At 43.3% G+C, this 18,491-nt stretch overlaps 1 protein-coding gene across 1 annotated transcript in view; it reads right to left on the bottom strand.

Annotated features, from left to right (window-relative positions):
* Window positions 1-339: 339 nt before the first annotated feature.
* TLCD2 (TLC domain containing 2) overlaps window positions 340-18,491 on the bottom strand; it is a 50,789-nt gene continuing 32,637 nt past the window's right edge. The window contains exon 4 of the mRNA XM_083172167.1: window positions 340-5,261. Coding sequence (XP_083028293.1) covers window positions 4,884-5,261 — 378 coding nt within the window. The 3' untranslated portion in view covers window positions 340-4,883. The remainder of the gene's footprint in view (window positions 5,262-18,491) is intronic.

Here is an 18,491-nt window from a genome sequence, read left to right as displayed (position 1 = left end):
TTTGTGCCTTTTTCCTTGAATTCTGTTTATGTTTGTGGATAACATCAATAGATCATTGGGGAATTTTTTTTGAGTGTTTTTGTTTCCACCATGTGATGAGTAAATGATAAGTAATAACATAAGCATGTGGAGACTTTAGATGGGTGTTATGGCGGAACTCTCTAGAAGTAATATTACCAGAGGAGGGTCTTCAGTATCATTGAAAATTCAAATAGGGAAGCCACACCCACTGCCATAGGGTTATCACTGTATAGAAAGTAGGCTTGGCAATTATATATGCGGTTTATACCTGTTCAAAGCATCCGCCTCATCTTGAAGATTTGCTTACAGATACAAATAGACAAGGAAGACGGCTTTAATATTCCCATTTATTATTGAACATATTTTGTTGTATTTCATTTAGGTGTCTGCAATGTACAACATTGAACATGGAAAAAACAGCACCTCGGTCAGATGAGATTTAATATATTATATGCAAAATATTACAATTATGCAAAATAAATGCACAAAAGCCAATTAAATATTATAAAAACAATTGCAAGAATTATTTAAAATTACAGTACAATATTTACGTAACTTATATACAGAACACTTCTCAGAAATTCCTGTATGAGCTTCTTGAAAACAGACAGATATTAACATACAGTAGCTGCCTGCAGGGAAAAATGGCTTTGTAGGATCACAGGATTAGTTACCTGCATAACCACAGTACAGTATGTGGCCACAGTCTCCATAGTGTAGGAGGATACAGCAAATCTGGGAAACCTGAAGTACAGTATTTAGCATCCAGCCACAGTAGGCCAGCAGACGGAAGATCCGTGCCGAACTCCAGGCACTGCTTAGTATACAGATGCCAGAATCCCTTACTGAGAGGGTAAGGAATAGGCTTGTGTTCTTTAGGAAGAACTGTCAGTATTCTGAATGCTGGGATAAACTAATCTTACTTATAAAACTGAAAAGCATTAAAAAAAACTGAAATCGCATTTAATGCCTGAGCAGCATAGAATAATACATAACCTATAGTGCAATTGGCTAAGCAAAATAAAAAGGCAACAAAGGCATTTAGCTTTTTCATACCGAATGTATTTTATGTAATCCGGTGTCTTACTTTTCAAAATAAGGAATCAGATAAATAGTAGAGATGCAGTTTTACTAAAATTCAGCGATTTAATTAGTATCTTGTTCCTCCTGTGCAGGACACAATTCGCATTTAGACTTCATTTACTTGTGCCCAACATGCAACATTGATTCAGTGTTTGCTCAGATTTTTGACAAGAGTACAGAGCTTCCTTCTTAAGAGCCCCATACACTACAACAATTTGAATGGTTTCATTCGATTACGACCTTTTGGTCCAATATATTGTTTGTAAAGTGTTAAATTGTATGTTTTTTCCATCCGATCCGATGCACGGTCTTGTGAGTGTTGGATAGGAGCCCCTGGGTCGCTTATACTGCACCAATGATTTATCGGAAATGGATGGAATAAGGAGTGTTTTTTGTCCTCACAATATATCATATGTGATTTATCACAGGAACCCTAGCCCCTAAATCCAATGCATCCGATATATCTTATGGTACAATTGTATACCATAAGATATATCCCATGTGATGTATTGTGGCTAGATAGATTGTATTCGATATATCTTATGCAAAAAAATGACACCAAAGAACCAAATCGGATGGAATTATTCCTGGGAAGGTTTGAGGGGAGTTCTAAGGAAATCTATAGCTATAGTGTGTGATCTAGGAAGTTTAATCCGATGTGTTGATTACTTTACAGCTTTGGATTTCATGAAGTGAAGTTTTTTTAATTTATTTTTATTACAGTATTTATTCTGTTTCTGGCTAGAAAAATAAACAATTTCCATGATATTGAATTACGTATGTACGAGAGGAATAGAATATGCGACAGGTCCCCACTGACATAGTTACAATGTTAAAGAGAAATGAAAAAGATGATGAACATTGTGTGTTGCACGAACCAATGCAGAACTGATTTTGGCACAAATGTAATAGATGGTGAATTGCGGCAAGTGCCAGAATTTGGTGCTTTGGTTGAGATTTTTTTCTGCAAAAGCAAGTTTGTTTTGTAGAAGAAAAAAATGCTGTTAAGGGCTAATGGATACATATCAATTACTGCATTTGTTTCATCGCAAAACACTTTTAATGATAGAACTGAGGGGTAGATTTATTAAGCTAGGTGAAGTGATAAAGTGTCTGGTTTTTATCACTGGCCAATCAGCTCCTACCTGTCATTTTTCAAACCAAGCCTGTAACTTCACAGTTAGGAGCTGATTGGCCGGTGATAAAAAACCAAACTGTGAAGTTACAGGCTTGGTTTTATAAAAGGACAGGTAGGAGCTGATTTGCCGGTGATAAAAAAACAGACACTTTATCACTTCACCAAGCTTATTAAATCTACCCCTCAGTTCTGTAAACTGATTACTTTAAATCAGTGGTTCCCAAACTTTGTTCCTAGGAACCCTAGGGGGCCTCAGGACAATTGCACCCTTCAGCATGTGTTATATTACCAAATATCTTTGAATGTTGCCATCAGTACTGTGAGCATAGTCCCAAAACTAGCATGATGCCTGCGGGTAATCAAGTAGATATTACAGGACGCTGAAAATTTCAGGCGGCAGACAATTGTAGAGTGCGTGTGAGAGAGAAACGGTTTAACATACAGACTTAAGGTCCATACACACTGGGAGTTTTTGCCCACCGTGCATGTACGACAATGATGGGAGGAAAAGAAAAAAAATTGCTGGGCATTCACACAGCAATTTTCGCCCATTTAACGATTTTCCCGGGAGTGGACGGCTATCCATAGTTGGATGCTACGGAAAGCCGTCCACACCATCACTCATCTGCTGGTAATACCAGAAGAGGAGAGGCAGCACTCACCGCTGCCCCATACACACTGGGCGGCTTTTAAGCTGAAAGCACTCAAACAAGGAAATTGAGCTGCTTTCAGCTCAGTCGCCCAGTGTGTATGTATAGGCCTTAGTTGCTTGTTGGTCTGTTTGATCATTTATGACTGCATTGGCCAAACAATATACCATACATTACGGTCATAATGGCAAACGGGATCAGCTGATGACCATCAGTTTGTATAACAGCACCGCCCAGCCCACTGCAGTTCAATCAGGCTTCCATTGGAATTTATATCAAATACTTACTTTTGCATTAGCCTGTGCACCTATGGATTATAGAAACTTGCAAACTTACTGGCGTCACATAGTAATGCAGTATGGAAAAGTACAACTCCTCACCAGCTTGTATCTGACAAGTAATTTATTATTAAATAAGCATGAATCCCGTATAAAATGAACGGCTATGAATGGAGATGGAAGGCTGCCAGTTGTCCTCTCCGCTGGAAACAAGCATCGCAGGTGCCAAGGAAAAGCTTGTGAGGTAGTCACGTGCGCGGAGAGGAACATACCTTTGGAATAGAAACACGGCCAGTATTGTGATGAGAAAACTATACTGAACCCTATGTGAGGTGGATTGTTCTTTCAAGAAGAAGCCGACAACCATAGCACCATAACAAAGAGGTAGAACCTATGTCAGATGTACTAAAACTGCATTAGGTTTGAGGCGTTGGATAGCTAAGGATAAGTAAAGCTGTGGTCAAGTCAATGATATCTGTAAACCTCCAGTTGGTTATCCTTGCTAGAAACAAAGGCTCAAATGAGCGATGCACAGTACAAAACAGACTACCTTCACATTTGACATCAGTGCTTTATGTACAGAACATACTGGCATAAAGGTAAGCTGGCATTCTATTTACCACAACATTGTGGATTCTAGCTAAAGCGAATACCACCTCCTTTAACCTCTTAAGTGACAAACCCGGAAAATTCTCAGGAGTGCCACTGCCTGCTCCCTCCTGCTGGGCAGTGACGCTAAGCAATGAGATCAGCGCTGCGGTCAGCTTGAGCGGCTGCCCGATCCTGCCTCCTCCCCCCTGCTGTGTGCCGCGTGACCTTGTAACGTCATGCTGCACACAGCTGTGTTGCTGGGGGCAGGGCCGAGCAGCGGCTGATGGACTGTTCAGTGGCACTGCCAGGAACCAGGGGTTACAGTGGTGGGGTTTTTAGGGAGCGCTCCCCAAAAAAAAACTCGCCCAGTGGGGGGCGCTCCCTAAAAAAACACCACTGAACGGGATATATTTTTTGTCTTTTCCCGCACTTTGTGCCTCATACCTCAGTAATGTCACTAGTTTCCAGTGAGAATATTGGTTCCCTCTACTGTATATATAGGGACAAGTCGATGCTAAGTGCAGAGAGACCTGTTAGTAGGGTGTCTGTCAGACTCTCTAATCTGCAGTATAAGTGCGGTCATTGTCTTTCCACAGCAGGTCTAATTTTAGTGCTTCCATTACTGAAAGAATATCATTAGCTGCTCAACTATGAATTCTCTACTTTTAAAAGATGTATACTAAAAGGTTTATCGTCTCGTCATCTTTCCCATCCACTCAATGCATTTTTCATTAGCCTCCAGGAACAAATGAGAGGGGTACGGTCACTTTAGGAAGAGCACAAACCTAATTTTCAGATCTACTCAGAGCCAAACAATTTATCAGTGGAAAGTTAACATGATAGGTGACCGTAGGTAATTAATTTAGCAAGTGCTTAAATATAAAATGGATAGTCAAAATATTCCAAGTCCTGTCCTTTGAAAAATACCTAAGTTGACCTTTTTTCTGGTCTTCTCAATACAGAGCAGCAATGCAGCAGCGTCCAATGACATGTTGTTCTCCAGTATTGGATATGTTTGGAGTTGTAGCAAGTAGTTTTCATTTTCCTGAGCTCCAAGTTGATATGTTCCTGAATCCTCCCTTCAGGATGAAGCCCTAGTTGTTTTTCCTGTGTCGGAAATTATTATTTATCCTTTTCGCTTGGTACATCACGAGCGGACTTAAGGAAGTCGCTTCGCAAGAGGCGATAAAAGAGCACTATATTCATTACAGTCATGATGGCCATTCCAACACTGCCGATGGTGTAGGTGAGGAGTGGAATGTTATCTCGGTTTAACACCAACCACCTGGTCATCCAGGCCAGTGTGAGGATCCTGAAGATGACATATGTACCCAAGTTTAGCAAGCTGTTCAGCCTGTACATTGTGGTCTTCAAAAGGTTAGCCATGAGGAGGATTTGTCTCAGATGGAGGAAGATGGAGTTAATTTCCACGAGCAAGGCCACAACGGTAAAACCCACATAGCTGTGCAGCAGCAGAGATATGCCAAAACATGTAATAACCTGGAAGAGAGAAACACTTGTGAGAAACGGTATGGGGTAAAACACGACAACCCTGTATGCTACATATTCCGATTACAAATAATATTCACACCAGCCTTTTTTAATAGACTATTACAGAAGAATACAAATAACACTTGTCTTTCTAACCATACATTGCTGGCAGCATTTCCAGGGAGAATGTAATGCTGAGCTTGTGCCTTAAAGGCATCCCAGAGGCAGTGGTGCAAGTAGAAAAAATTTCTTAGTGGTACTGTGTGGCGAAAAATGGGTGTGGTTAGGAGGTGTGGCCATATCTCATGAGGGGGAGTGGCTGCATAACAAAAGGCATAACCAAATTGAAAGCCCATTTTCTTATAAAACTATTAGGCTATTGAGGGTGGGGGTAGGTTTATGCATGCAGGCACTGCTGGGCTGGTCACATTTACATGGTAACTATGAAGACAATAGGCCTCACACGCAGATAAGTGCTGCAGCCAGCAATTAAACCCACCGCACCAATGACATACCCATGCGGTAGATATTCTTAGTGCGATTTGGTTTATCTCCAGTCCTCACCAGGCTGCGCGCTGCATTTCCTGCCGACGCCGCCTCGTCCTCTTAAGAACTGAGACGTGGCGCCATGACGTCATGTTGCAAACCTGCGCATGCGCAGAGAGAGAGCTCTCCGGGTTTTTGTTATGGTGGTACCACCCCATTTGCCTATAGGGTTTCTGGGTACTTATGTATTATCTGGGCTCCCATGTTAAATGCACCCCATTTTTTTCATACCCCTACTATCCAACTACGCATGGAGTTTATTTTATATAGTGTGGCGAGCGCAGTGAGCCACTGTGCCCGAAGCGTGGTGAGCGCAGCGAGGGGACGCGGTCTCATAAGAAAAACAGGAGCCCAGATATTACATAAGTACCGGTTTCTGCAGCCTTTGAAGCACACATTCCAATAATACAATGTTCTCTAAACAGTTTTGCATTTTAAATATTCCTCAGAAATATATAATAATGCCTGCGGTTGTTGTGCAGCTGGTGATAGTCAAGAAATATGGACCAATCTTTAAAGCCAAATGATTTTATCAATCCCTGTTACACCAGTCTAACATTGATTTTTATTTTCTCTCATTCTTAATCCCTGTACACACGGGGCGCCGCTGCCTCCATGCTGAGCAAGGTGCACAGATCGCTCAGTACACATCCTGACACACAAGCGATGCACCCGGGATGTGTGCGGAGCGATCTGTGCTAGCAGGATACACAGGGTCAACATGGAATGTTTCACTTTTTTTTTTGAGCCGACATGTGCCCACAGGCGGTATTTCATGCCCTACCATCCACTATGGGTGGTGGGAGAATAAAATAGTGTGCCGAACATAGCGAGGCACAGCGCCCGAAGCATGGCGAGCGGGGCACTTTTTTAGCCAGGTGGGAAAATGTTCTCTCTATAGTAAAATGAATTTATAATTAATTCAATAGCTATTCATTATATTACTGGTTCATTTTGTTCTTTTATCCACTTCTACAGTATTACAGCTTTTACTTTGAGTGGCTCTGATCTCGGTCACTAGTATTTCAGACTTCTCAGCTATACACAATTGAATATTGTTTTCCTGCATCTATTGCCTTTCCTTAATCTCTCCCTTTGATTAGTTTCTTGCACTTATTATGGTGCCCATACACTTACCCTTACTTGCACTTATTATGGTGCCCATACACTAGGGTGACCAACTCATCCCTTTAATCCGGGACACATATTAATTACACAGGTTCTGTGGCTGGCTTTCACCTGGTTTTAAACTGCCAAACCTCAAGATTCCATTTCACCTGGTTTTAAACTGTCACAGAACCTGTGTAATTAATATGTGTCCCGGATTAAAGGGATGAGTTGGTCACCCTACCATACACTTACCCTTACTTGCACTTATTATGGTGCCCATACACTGACAAATTGCATGGCTCGCACACCAATCGCACATGTCACCCAGCACGGGAAAATTGGTCGATTCTCAAATCTCAAGATAATAAAGTGCTGCCCATAATATCGATCGCATCGCATGTGGTTTTTGAACACATGTGATTTATTGCAATGCCAGCCCTCATTCCATCACCTGATTTCAGGTCGCAAGGGACATGCGATTTATCGCATGACTGTATGCACATCGAATGCTAAAAAAAACACCTTTGAGATGCGATTTATTGCACCGGGAGCTTCAAGGGAAATCACAGTATACAAGTGTATGGGCACCATTAATCTGACCACTTGGCAGTACTCCTTTCTCATTTTGTTTCAGTTCGATTACATTTTGATCTTTCTGCTGACTGATATATCTAAAGGTGCGTACACCCAGGGCAATATGATCGCTGGCAATATATTGCTCAGTGTCCCGTTTTCATCTGCGACCAGAGATGGTCGCAGATGAAAATGTCACACTGCCGGGAGAAGAGGCAGTGGAATCGCTGGTCGGAGGAGCATGCTCCTCCAACCAGTGACCATTCAGGGGCTGAAAACGGGAGCGCGCACGCAGCGACCGTATTGCCAGCAATAAGTGTACCGTGTGTACACAGCTTTACTTTTATTACTTAAAGATTAGAAGCATCTTTTTATTATAGAATAAAAAAAAGACATCCAAAGTACTTAAAAAAGGTCCAAAGCATGATTTGCTCAGTGATTTGTGAAAATGAACACATTAAAACATTAATGCTGTGTACACACGGGGGCGATAGGGGCTATAATCGCTGGGAATATGGTCGCAGGTGACCATATTGCCAGTGATTGGAGTGCGCACCAGCGATAAATCGCCGGGTGCTCGCTCCCGTTTTCTGCCCCATTGTAATCGCTGGTCGCAGGAGCTTGCTCCTGCGACCAGCTAATTACCTCTGCAGCTCCCCCAGCAGAGGTCCTTTTCATCAGCGACCATCTCTGGTCGCTGATGCAAAGGAGACACTGAGCAATATAGAGGAGGCATATGCCTAGAGGTAGAGAGATAGAGAGATTTGTGTCTGCTACCCCCCCTTTTTGGGGGTGCAGGGGTTTTATTTTATATATATAACTGTCAGTGCTGCTGCTGCAGTGTCATAGAGTGATAGATAGTGATAGATAGTGAGAGATAGAGAGATAGAGAGAGATAGTGACAGAGAGTGATAGAGAGTGTATATTTTGTGTCTGCTACCCCCCCTTTTTGGGGGTGCAGTTTTTTTTTATACATATAACTGTCAGTGCTGCTGCTGCAGTGTCCTAGAGTGATAGATAGTGAGAGATAGTGAGAGATAGAGAGATAGAGAGAGATAGTGACAGAGAGTGATAGAGAGTGTATATTTTGTGTCTGCTACCCCCCCTTTTGTGCTGATCAGTATATCTGTGCTGATCAGCAACTTTTTGGGGGCGCAGAGGTTTTTTTTTTATATATATACCTGTCAGTTGCTGCCAGTTGCACTGTCAGTTGCACCAAAGGTTGTGCACCTGCTGTCCCTCACTGGTAATCAGTGTCGCATCACTGATCACCTTTTTTTTTTTTTGTGAGTGCTGTGGGGTCTTTTTTTAATTTTTTTTTTACACACACTGATTTTGTGGGTGTCCTGTGGCCACTGTGCGCCGATCAGTGACGTACATCACTGATCAGCTTTTTCGGCACAGGGTTGATCAATTTTTTTTTTTTTTTTTGATCAGATTCCTGTTGCCTTTGAGCGCTGTTCAGTGACAGACGTTACTGACCAACATCTGTGCTCAATTTTTGTCGCAGGACCTTTTTTTTTTTTTTTTAACCCCTTCAATTTTTTATTTTTAACCCCTTCATTTTTTTTTTTTTTTATTGGTATAAAGTATTTTTTTTTTCTGCACCACATACACACTACACACTACATACCCCCCGGATTGAAATAAAGTTTGTACCCCCCCCTACACTATACACGTGTTGAAACATTTCACTACCAGTAACACAAAAATAAAAATGGCATCCCAAATGTCCTCCCAAATGTCCTCCCAAATGTCCTCCCAGTCATCCAGGAGAATGTATTCAGTGGAGGAGGCATATGCCATGCTTGCCTCTGACTCTGACACAGGCAGTGATGCAATTACTTTGCGGGTGTCCACTTAAACTTGCAATACAGTTGATTGCATGAGCAATATATTGCCAGCTAATTACCTCTGCAGCTCCCCCAGCAGAGGTCCTTTTCATCAGCGACCATCTCTGGTCGCTGATGCAAAGGAGACACTGAGCAATATATTGCTCAGGAATATATTGCTAGCAATATATTCCTGAGCAATATATCTCCTCCCGTGTGTACGGGGCTTTAGAACTATCATTGAAGTGCAAATATTGTACAAAACAACATAAATAAATGTAAAACTACAAAAAGGTACAATTTACATCAAAATTATCACCCCTCTGCAAAAAAAATAAAAACTCTGGTCAAATAAAACTCACATTCTCCAAAGGCTTTGAAGTTTGATCTGTGCCTCGTCTATGTTAATGACCACATCAAATTTTATCAAGTTTCTGCATGTGCGTCTAGCCATCAGATAGACTTGGTCAAGCATTATGTAGGGTACACACCAGAACAATTTGGCCTCAATTCCCCCAATTTCAACCAAGTGTATGTAAATTGGGCATGTTTTGGATCCGATTCACGTCCCTGCTGGTCATTTTGGAGATCCTACCGGCCTGAAGTCAGGGTCTGTAAAAGATCTATTCAACTGGATACAGATCGTGATGGGATCGCAGATCATGTGCTCCAACAGATCGTACAATGGTCTCACTATCTGCTCACGATCATGACCGTTCTGGTGTGTACCTAGCATTAGAGAGAACATGGGCAACTTGCAAAAAAAAAAAAAAAAAGGATCCCTTGATAAAACCACAGTCCTTTACATGATCAGGAGTCAACAGTGTCTGATAAGACTAACAAAGTTATTGCCACATGGGAACCTTAAGCATTTAAGTGTTTTACCAGTGTAAATTAAATGTTTCTGACACCCTAATATGCTAGTATGGCTCAGCAGGCAATAGTAATAGGGCTTGGCCCAATGTGTTGGGTACAAAATCCCAGCAGTCACGATCCAAAGAGTATTCTGGCCCTACACTCAACCTATCCCTCTCCCGGCCTATGCCTGACCGCCTCCTCTCACAGCCTAATCCTTAAACCAGGCAATTCCAAACTCTGGCCCTCCAGCTGTTGTGAAACTACACGTCCCAGCATGCCTTGCCATAGGTTTAGCATTCCCTAATAGCAAAACTGTGGCAAGGCATGATGGGACCTGTAGTTTCACAACAGCTGGAGGGCCATAGTTTAGACATGCCTGCCCTAGACCAACTTTCATCTAGAAAAACTTAACACAAACTATTCAGGTGCTGATTTATACCAAAATGGGGACCAATTAATAAAAAACATCTTTCTAGGGTAAATAGTTTGGACATGCTTGCCTTAAACTAACTCTAAGGGGGGCATTCAATCTCCTGCAGCCATCTCCCGACAGGGGAGATGGCTGTGGGGCCCTAGTCAATGCTGTGTTCCCTGACAGCATTGAACAGGTGATCTCTGCAGAACGAGCCCGACTGCACAAGCAGTCGGGCTCGTTCTGCCGAGAACGGCCAGGAATTGACGAGCTCCCGGCTGCAGCTCGCCGTTTCCCGGGTGCAGCTCGCGGCCACGCCCCCTTCTCGTCCTGCAGCAGGCGGGACATTGAATCCCGCAAATTCTCAATTGAGCAGACAGAGAACGAGACAGGGTCTCGGCTGTCGGGCCAGCTTGACAGCCGTGACCAAACATTGAATACCCCCCTAATACTCGCCATTGGGATGCAACAGCATTGTGAGCATCAGGGTTCCAACACCAGGATTGTGATGGCCAACTCATAACTACATCCCCAATGAATGAAGTGGGTATCAGTCATACCTATACCAGTGGGTATAAATAATATGAACACCGTGTCACATAATCAAACATTAATGTACATACTATTTGGTGAATGCTATGCAATGCTTTCATATGACCACATGAGGGTGCCAGACTTACATTCCTTAGTATGCTATCATTTCATTTACATGATATTCAGGCTACCAGAAATTCCCAGCTAGCTATCCACAGGAAGAATGTGTATGGAGGCCCCTTTGACTTCCACCAAAATTCTGTGCTTGTTTACAGAGCAGTGACAATCCATCATGTGGTGGAAGTGATGGCTACAAGATCGTATTACAGTGTGCGGTCATTATTTCTGAATGCAGCCAAAGTTTCCTCTTAGTCCAGCGTTTCAGCAACCACAGACTTCTCCCAAACAATTCCGGATATAAACAATTTGTACAGTGCTGATGCCGCTGTCTGTGGGGTTTATACTGTGGTCTTTTATTTGTTTACAGAAGTGCTTTTCAACTTCACACTGCTGCCGACACATTAGTGTTAAAATTGTGACCATACAGCAGAGATTATTATATGCAGGGGATAAAGTTTAAAAATGAAGGACTTTTTTTCTTTTTTAGTACAGTCATAAGGTGATCTATTAGGATATTTTCCTACACTTACAGTAGGGGCAGATTAATTAAGCTCAGTGAAGTGATAAAGTGTCTGGATTTTATCACCAACCATGCTTCGGTTGAAAAATGACAGGTAGGAGCTGATTGGCCGGTGATAAAGACCAGACACTTTATCACTTCACCGAGCTTAATAAATCGACCCCATAGGCCTTTAATCAATAAGGGACCCTTGAGTGCGAAAATCGCAATCAGGCGTGGGTGCAAGGTTCAAATAGCAAGGTTTGATGGACAACTGCGGGCGCAAATAGGGCAATGATGCAGCATTTAGGGGAGCAGTGATGACCTGATGCTGGGCCCCCAGCATGCAATCAACTGTATTGCAAGTTTAAGTGGACACCCGCAAATTAATTGCATCACTGCCTGTGTCAGAGTCAGAGGCAAGCATGGCATATGCCTCCTCCACTAATTAACCCCTTCCCGACATTTGACGTACATTTACGTCATGGCCGGGAGGTACTTCCCGACACATGGCATAAATGTACGTCATGAGTTTAAACTGTCACTGCGTCTCGAGACGCAGTGACAGAGGGACGATGTCTGCTGTCCCTGACAGCAGACATGTCCCTGCATGCCCAGGGGGGGCTGCGATGTCGCCCCCCCGTCGGCGATCGCTGTGATTGGCTGTTCAGTGTGAACAGCCATTCACAGCGTTTTCCTGTGTTACCAGCGAATCGGACGCTCGGTAACACAGGTGTCAATCACCGCCGGGCGTCAGGGGGCATGAGGGGGTCATCGGTGACGATGACACCTCACCCCACCCTCACCCCACCTGCCCCCAAGGCTGTGATTGGTCCGTGGGACCCACGGACCAATCACAGCCAAGGCGCGACATTTAAACTGACGGTGACTGCGCTGCAGACGCCATTCCGGTCTGGAATAGCGTGCAGAACGGTCACCGTGCCTGCCTGCCGTGAATACCGACCTGATCCTTGCTAATACTTACCTGATCCTTGCAAATACCTTACCTGATCACCTTATCACTGCTTGTAGCGTGCTGGACGCTTCCTGGATCTGACTTCCTGAGACTTCCTGCTGCTGCTGCAGTGTGATAGAGAGATAGAGAGATAGAGAGAGAGATAGAGAGAGATAGAGAGAGATAGAGAGATAGTGACAGAGAGAGCTATATTTTGTGTCTGCTACCCCCCCTTTTTGGGGGTGCAGGGGTTTTCTATATATAAATAACTGTCAGTGCTGCTGCTGCAGTGTCATACAGTGATAGATAGTGATAGATAGTGATAGATAGTGAGAGGTAGAGAGATAGAGAGATTTGTGTCTGCTACCCCCCCTTTTTGGGGGTGCAGGGGTTTTATTTTATATATATAACTGTCAGTGCTGCTGCTGCAGTGTCATAGAGTGATAGATAGTGATAGATAGTGAGAGATAGAGAGATAGAGAGAGATAGTGACAGAGAGTGATAGAGAGTGTATATTTTGTGTCTGCTACCCCCCCTTTTTGGGGGTGCAGTTTTTTTTTATACATATAACTGTCAGTGCTGCTGCTGCAGTGTCCTAGAGTGATAGATAGTGAGAGATAGTGAGAGATAGAGAGATAGAGAGAGATAGTGACAGAGAGTGATAGAGAGTGTATATTTTGTGTCTGCTACCCCCCCTTTTGTGCTGATCAGTATATCTGTGCTGATCAGCAACTTTTTGGGGGCGCAGAGGTTTTTTTTTTATATATATACCTGTCAGTTGCTGCCAGTTGCACTGTCAGTTGCACCAAAGGTTGTGCACCTGCTGTCCCTCACTGGTAATCAGTGTCGCATCACTGATCACCTTTTTTTTTTTTTGTGAGTGCTGTGGGGTCTTTTTTTAATTTTTTTTTTACACACACTGATTTTGTGGGTGTCCTGTGGCCACTGTGCGCCGATCAGTGACGTACATCACTGATCAGCTTTTTCGGCACAGGGTTGATCAATTTTTTTTTTTTTTTTTGATCAGATTCCTGTTGCCTTTGAGCGCTGTTCAGTGACAGACGTTACTGACCAACATCTGTGCTCAATTTTTGTCGCAGGACCTTTTTTTTTTTTTTTAACCCCTTCAATTTTTTATTTTTAACCCCTTCATTTTTTTTTTTTTTTATTGGTATAAAGTATTTTTTTTTTCTGCACCACATACACACTACACACTACATACCCCCCGGATTGAAATAAAGTTTGTACCCCCCCCTACACTATACACGTGTTGAAACATTTCACTACCAGTAACACAAAAATAAAAATGGCATCCCAAATGTCCTCCCAAATGTCCTCCCAAATGTCCTCCCAGTCATCCAGGAGAATGTATTCAGTGGAGGAGGCATATGCCATGCTTGCCTCTGACTCTGACACAGGCAGTGATGCAAGCGGGGAATTTGAAGGATTCGTCTTAAGCTCCTCTTCCTCCTCTGGTGATGAGGGACCCCCTCAAAGACGCCCCCGTAGATCAGCTGAGATTCCCCCCCCAATAATTGATCTAGTATGGACCCCACCACCAGACAATTTTGAGCCCCAGGTTCCTGAGTTTTTGGCCATGCCAGGAATCCAATTTGATTCCACAGGTCTCAGAGAAATTGACTTTTTCAAATTATTTTTCTCTGATGATTTTATAAATTTAATGGTGGACCAAACTAATTTATATGCCCAGCAGTTTATTGCTCAAAACCCCACGTCATCATTTGCTAGGTGGACCCCTGTAGATGCAGTAGAGATGATGACGTTTTGGGGTCTGGTGTTTCATATGGGCATAGTAAAAAAGCCAGAAATTAGGCAATATTGGAGTACAGATGTTCTGTACAGTACTCCATTTTACCGTATGGCCATGCCCCGGACTCGATTTGAGACAATTCTTAAATTTATACATTACACCGATAATGCACAGTGCCCACCCAGAGATGATCCCACCTTTGACCGGCTATTCAAAGTCAGGCCGGTCATTGATCATTTCAGTGCCAAATTTGAAGAGGTGTACATCCCTGAAAAATTTATTTGTATCGACGAGTCCCTTATACATTTTAAAGGAAGGGTTAAATTCCGCCAGTACCTTCCCAGTAAGAGGGCAAGGTATGGCATAAAAATGTATAAACTGTGTGAAAGCACCTCAGGGTACACCCACAGGTTTAGGGTTTATGAAGGGAAGGATTCAAGAATTCAACCGCCAGAATGCCCCCCCTCCCTCGTAGGTGTTAGTGGGAAAATTGTCTGGGATTTAGTGCACCCCTTCCTGGATAAAGGTTATCACCTCTATGTGGATAACTTTTACACTAGCATCCCCCTGTTTAAGGCCCTTGGTTCAAGAGGTACAGCAGCTTGCGGTACTGTGCGCAAGAACCAAAGAGGCCTCCCAAAAACGCACATTGCCCAAGTAATGAGAAGGGGTGAAAGCAGGGGAATATGCAACGAAAATATGTTGTTGGTCAAATATAAGGACAAGAGGGATGTCCTTATACTGACAACAATTCACGGAGACAGTACCACCTCCGTCCCTGTACGAGGTACCAGTACCCACACCTCAAAACCTAATTGTATCCTGGATTACAATAGGTACATGGGCGGAGTGGATCTTTCAGATCAGGTACTGAAGCCGTACAGTGCCCTGCGGAAAACAAAAATCTGGTACAAGAAGGTGGCCGTGTATATCATCCAGATGGCACTGTATAACGCTTACGTGCTATTCCGTTCTACCGGCCAGAGGGGGACATTTATGCACTTTCAAGAGGAAGTCATAAAGGGCCTAATATTTGGGAACCAGCAGGCAGAGGGCCCCAGTACTTCTAGTACTGGCCCCCGTATTGTACCAGGGCAGCATTTTCCTGATGAAATCCCCTCCACTGGAAAAAAGGGCAGGACACAAAAAAGGTGCAAAGTTTGCTATAAAAAGGGAATAAGAAAGCAAACTATTTTCCAGTGTGACACTTGCCCCGACAAACCCGGCCTATGTATAAAGGAGTGTTTTAAAATATACCACACATCTATGGAATATTAGGTTCATAATTTCACCGTGCTTCGGGGGTCTTGCTAATGCCACATAGCACCCACCATTCATTCCACCAGAATCTGAGCCGCAAAATCCAAAAATCACTCCTTCCCTTCTGAGTCCTGCCATGCACCCAACTGGTATTTTTTGGTCACATGTGAGGCATTGCCGTACTCGGGAGAAATTGGGGCACAGATTTTGGGGTGCTTTGTCTCCTTCATTCCTTGTGAAAATGAAAAATTTTGAGCCAGAACTGCATTTTTGTGTAAAAAAATGTAATTTTTCATGTTCACTGCCCAGTTTTATCAAAATTGGTGAAACCCCTGGGGGTTTGAAATGTACACTATACCCCTAGATGAATTCCCTGAGGGGTGTAGTTTGCAAAATGGGGTCACTTGTGGGGGGGTTCCACTGTATTGGTGCTTTGGGGGTCTTGCTAATGCGACATAGCACCCACCATCATTCCACCAGAATTTGTGCTGCAAAATCCAAATATCACTCCTTCCCTTCTGAGTCCTGCCACTTTTTGGTCACACATGAGGCATTGCCGTACTCGGGAGAAATTGGGGCACAGATTTTGGGGTGCTTTGTCTCCTTCATTCCTTCTGAAAATGAAAAATTTTGAGCCAGAACTGCATTTTTGTGTAAAAAAATGTAATTTTTCATTTTCACTGCCCACTTGTATCAAAATTGGTGAAACCCCTGGGGGTTTGAAATGTACACTATACCCCTAGATGAATTCCCTGAGGGGTGTACTTTGCAAAATGGGGTGACTTGTGGGGGGGTTCCACTGTATTGGTGCAACATAGCACCCACCATTCATTCCACCAGAATCTGTGCTGCAAAATCCAAAAATCACTCCTTCCCTTCTGAGTCCTGCCATGCACCCAACTGGTATTTTTTGGTCACATGTGAGGCATTGCCGTACTCGGGAGAAATTGGGGCACAGATTTTGGGGTGCTTTTTCTCCTTCATACCTTCTGAAAATGAAAAATTTTGAGCCAGAACTGCATTTTTGTGTAAAAAATGTAATTTTTCATGTTCACTGCCCACTTGTATCAAAATTGGTGAAACCCCTGGGGGTTTGAAATGTACACTATACCCCTAGATGAATTCCCTGAGGGGTGTAGTTTGCAAAATGGGGTCACTTGTGGGGGGTTCCACTGTATTGGTGCTTGGGGGGTCTTGCTAATGCGACATAGCACCCACCAAAATTCCACCAGAATCTGAGCTGCAAAATCCAAAAATCACTCCTTCCCTTCTGAGTCCTGCCATGCACCCAAATGGTATTTTTTGGTCACATGTGAGGCATTGCCGTACTCGGGAGAAATTGGGGCACAGATTTTGGGGTGCTTTGTCTCCTTCATACCTTCTGAAAATGAAAAATTTTGAGCCAGAACTGCATTTTTGTGTAAAAAAATGTAATTTTTCATTTTCACTGCCCACTTGTATCAAAATTGGTGAAACCCCTGGGGGTTTGAAATGTACACTATACCCCTAGATGAATTCCCTGAGGGGTGTACTTTGCAAAATGGGGTGACTTGTGGGGGGGTTCCACTGTATTGGTGCAACATAGCACCCACCATTCATTCCACCAAAATCTGTGCTGCAAAATCCAAAAATCACTCCTTCCGTTCTGAGTCCTGCCATGCACCCAACTGGTATTTTTTGGTCACATGTGAGGCATTTCCGTACTCGGGAGAAATTGGGGCACAGATTTTGGGGTGCTTTTTCTCCTTCATACCTTCTGAAAATGAAAAATTTTGAGCCAGAACTGCATTTTTGTGTAAAAAAATGTAATTTTTCATTTTCACTGCCCACTTGTATCAAAATTGGTGAAACCCCTGGGGGTTTGAAATGTACACTATACCCCTAGATGAATTCCCTGAGGGGTGTAGTTTTCAAAATGGGGTGACTTGTGGGGGGGTTCCACTGTATTGGTGCTTGGGGGGTCTTGCTAATGCGACATAGCACCCACCAAAATTCCACCAGAATCTGAGCCGCAAAATCCAAAAATCACTCCTTCCGTTCTGAGTCCTGCCATGCACCCAACTGGTATTTTTTGGTCACATGTGAGGCATTTCCGTACTCGGGAGAAATTGGGGCACATATTTTGGGGTGCTTTTTCTCCTTCATACCTTCTGAAAATGAAAAATTTTGAGCCAGAACTGCATTTTTGTGTAAAAAAATGTAATTTTTCATTTTCACTGCCCACTTGTATCAAAATTGGTGAAACCCCTGGGGGTTTGAAATGTACACTATACCCCTAGATGAATTCCCTGAGGGGTGTACTTTGCAAAATGGGGTGACTTGTGGGGGGGTTCCACTGTATTGGTGCAACATAGCACCCACCATTCATTCCACCAGAATCTGTGCTGCAAAATCCAAAAATCACTCCTTCCCTTCTGAGTCCTGCCATGCACCCAACTGGTATTTTTTGGTCACATGTGAGGCATTGCCGTACTCGGGAGAAATTGGGGCACAGATTTTGGGGTGCTTTTTCTCCTTCATACCTTCTGAAAATGAAAAATTTTGAGCCAGAACTGCATTTTTGTGTAAAAAAATGTAATTTTTCATTTTCACTGCCCACTTGTATCAAAATTGGTGAAACCCCTGGGGGTTTAAAATGTACACTATACCCCTAGATGAATTCCCTGAGGGGTGTACTTTGCAAAATGGGGTCACTTGTGGGGGGGTTCCACTGTATTGGTGCTTTGGGGGTCTTGCTAATGCGACATAGCACCCACCAAAATTCCACCA

Source organism: Crinia signifera, chromosome 2 (assembly GCF_055691185.1).
Source record: "Crinia signifera chromosome 2, ASM5569118v1, whole genome shotgun sequence".
Classification (NCBI taxonomy): Eukaryota; Metazoa; Chordata; class Amphibia; order Anura; family Myobatrachidae; genus Crinia; species Crinia signifera.
Note: the sequence above shows the minus strand (reverse complement) of the source record. Positions and strands in the feature narration are given on the sequence as shown.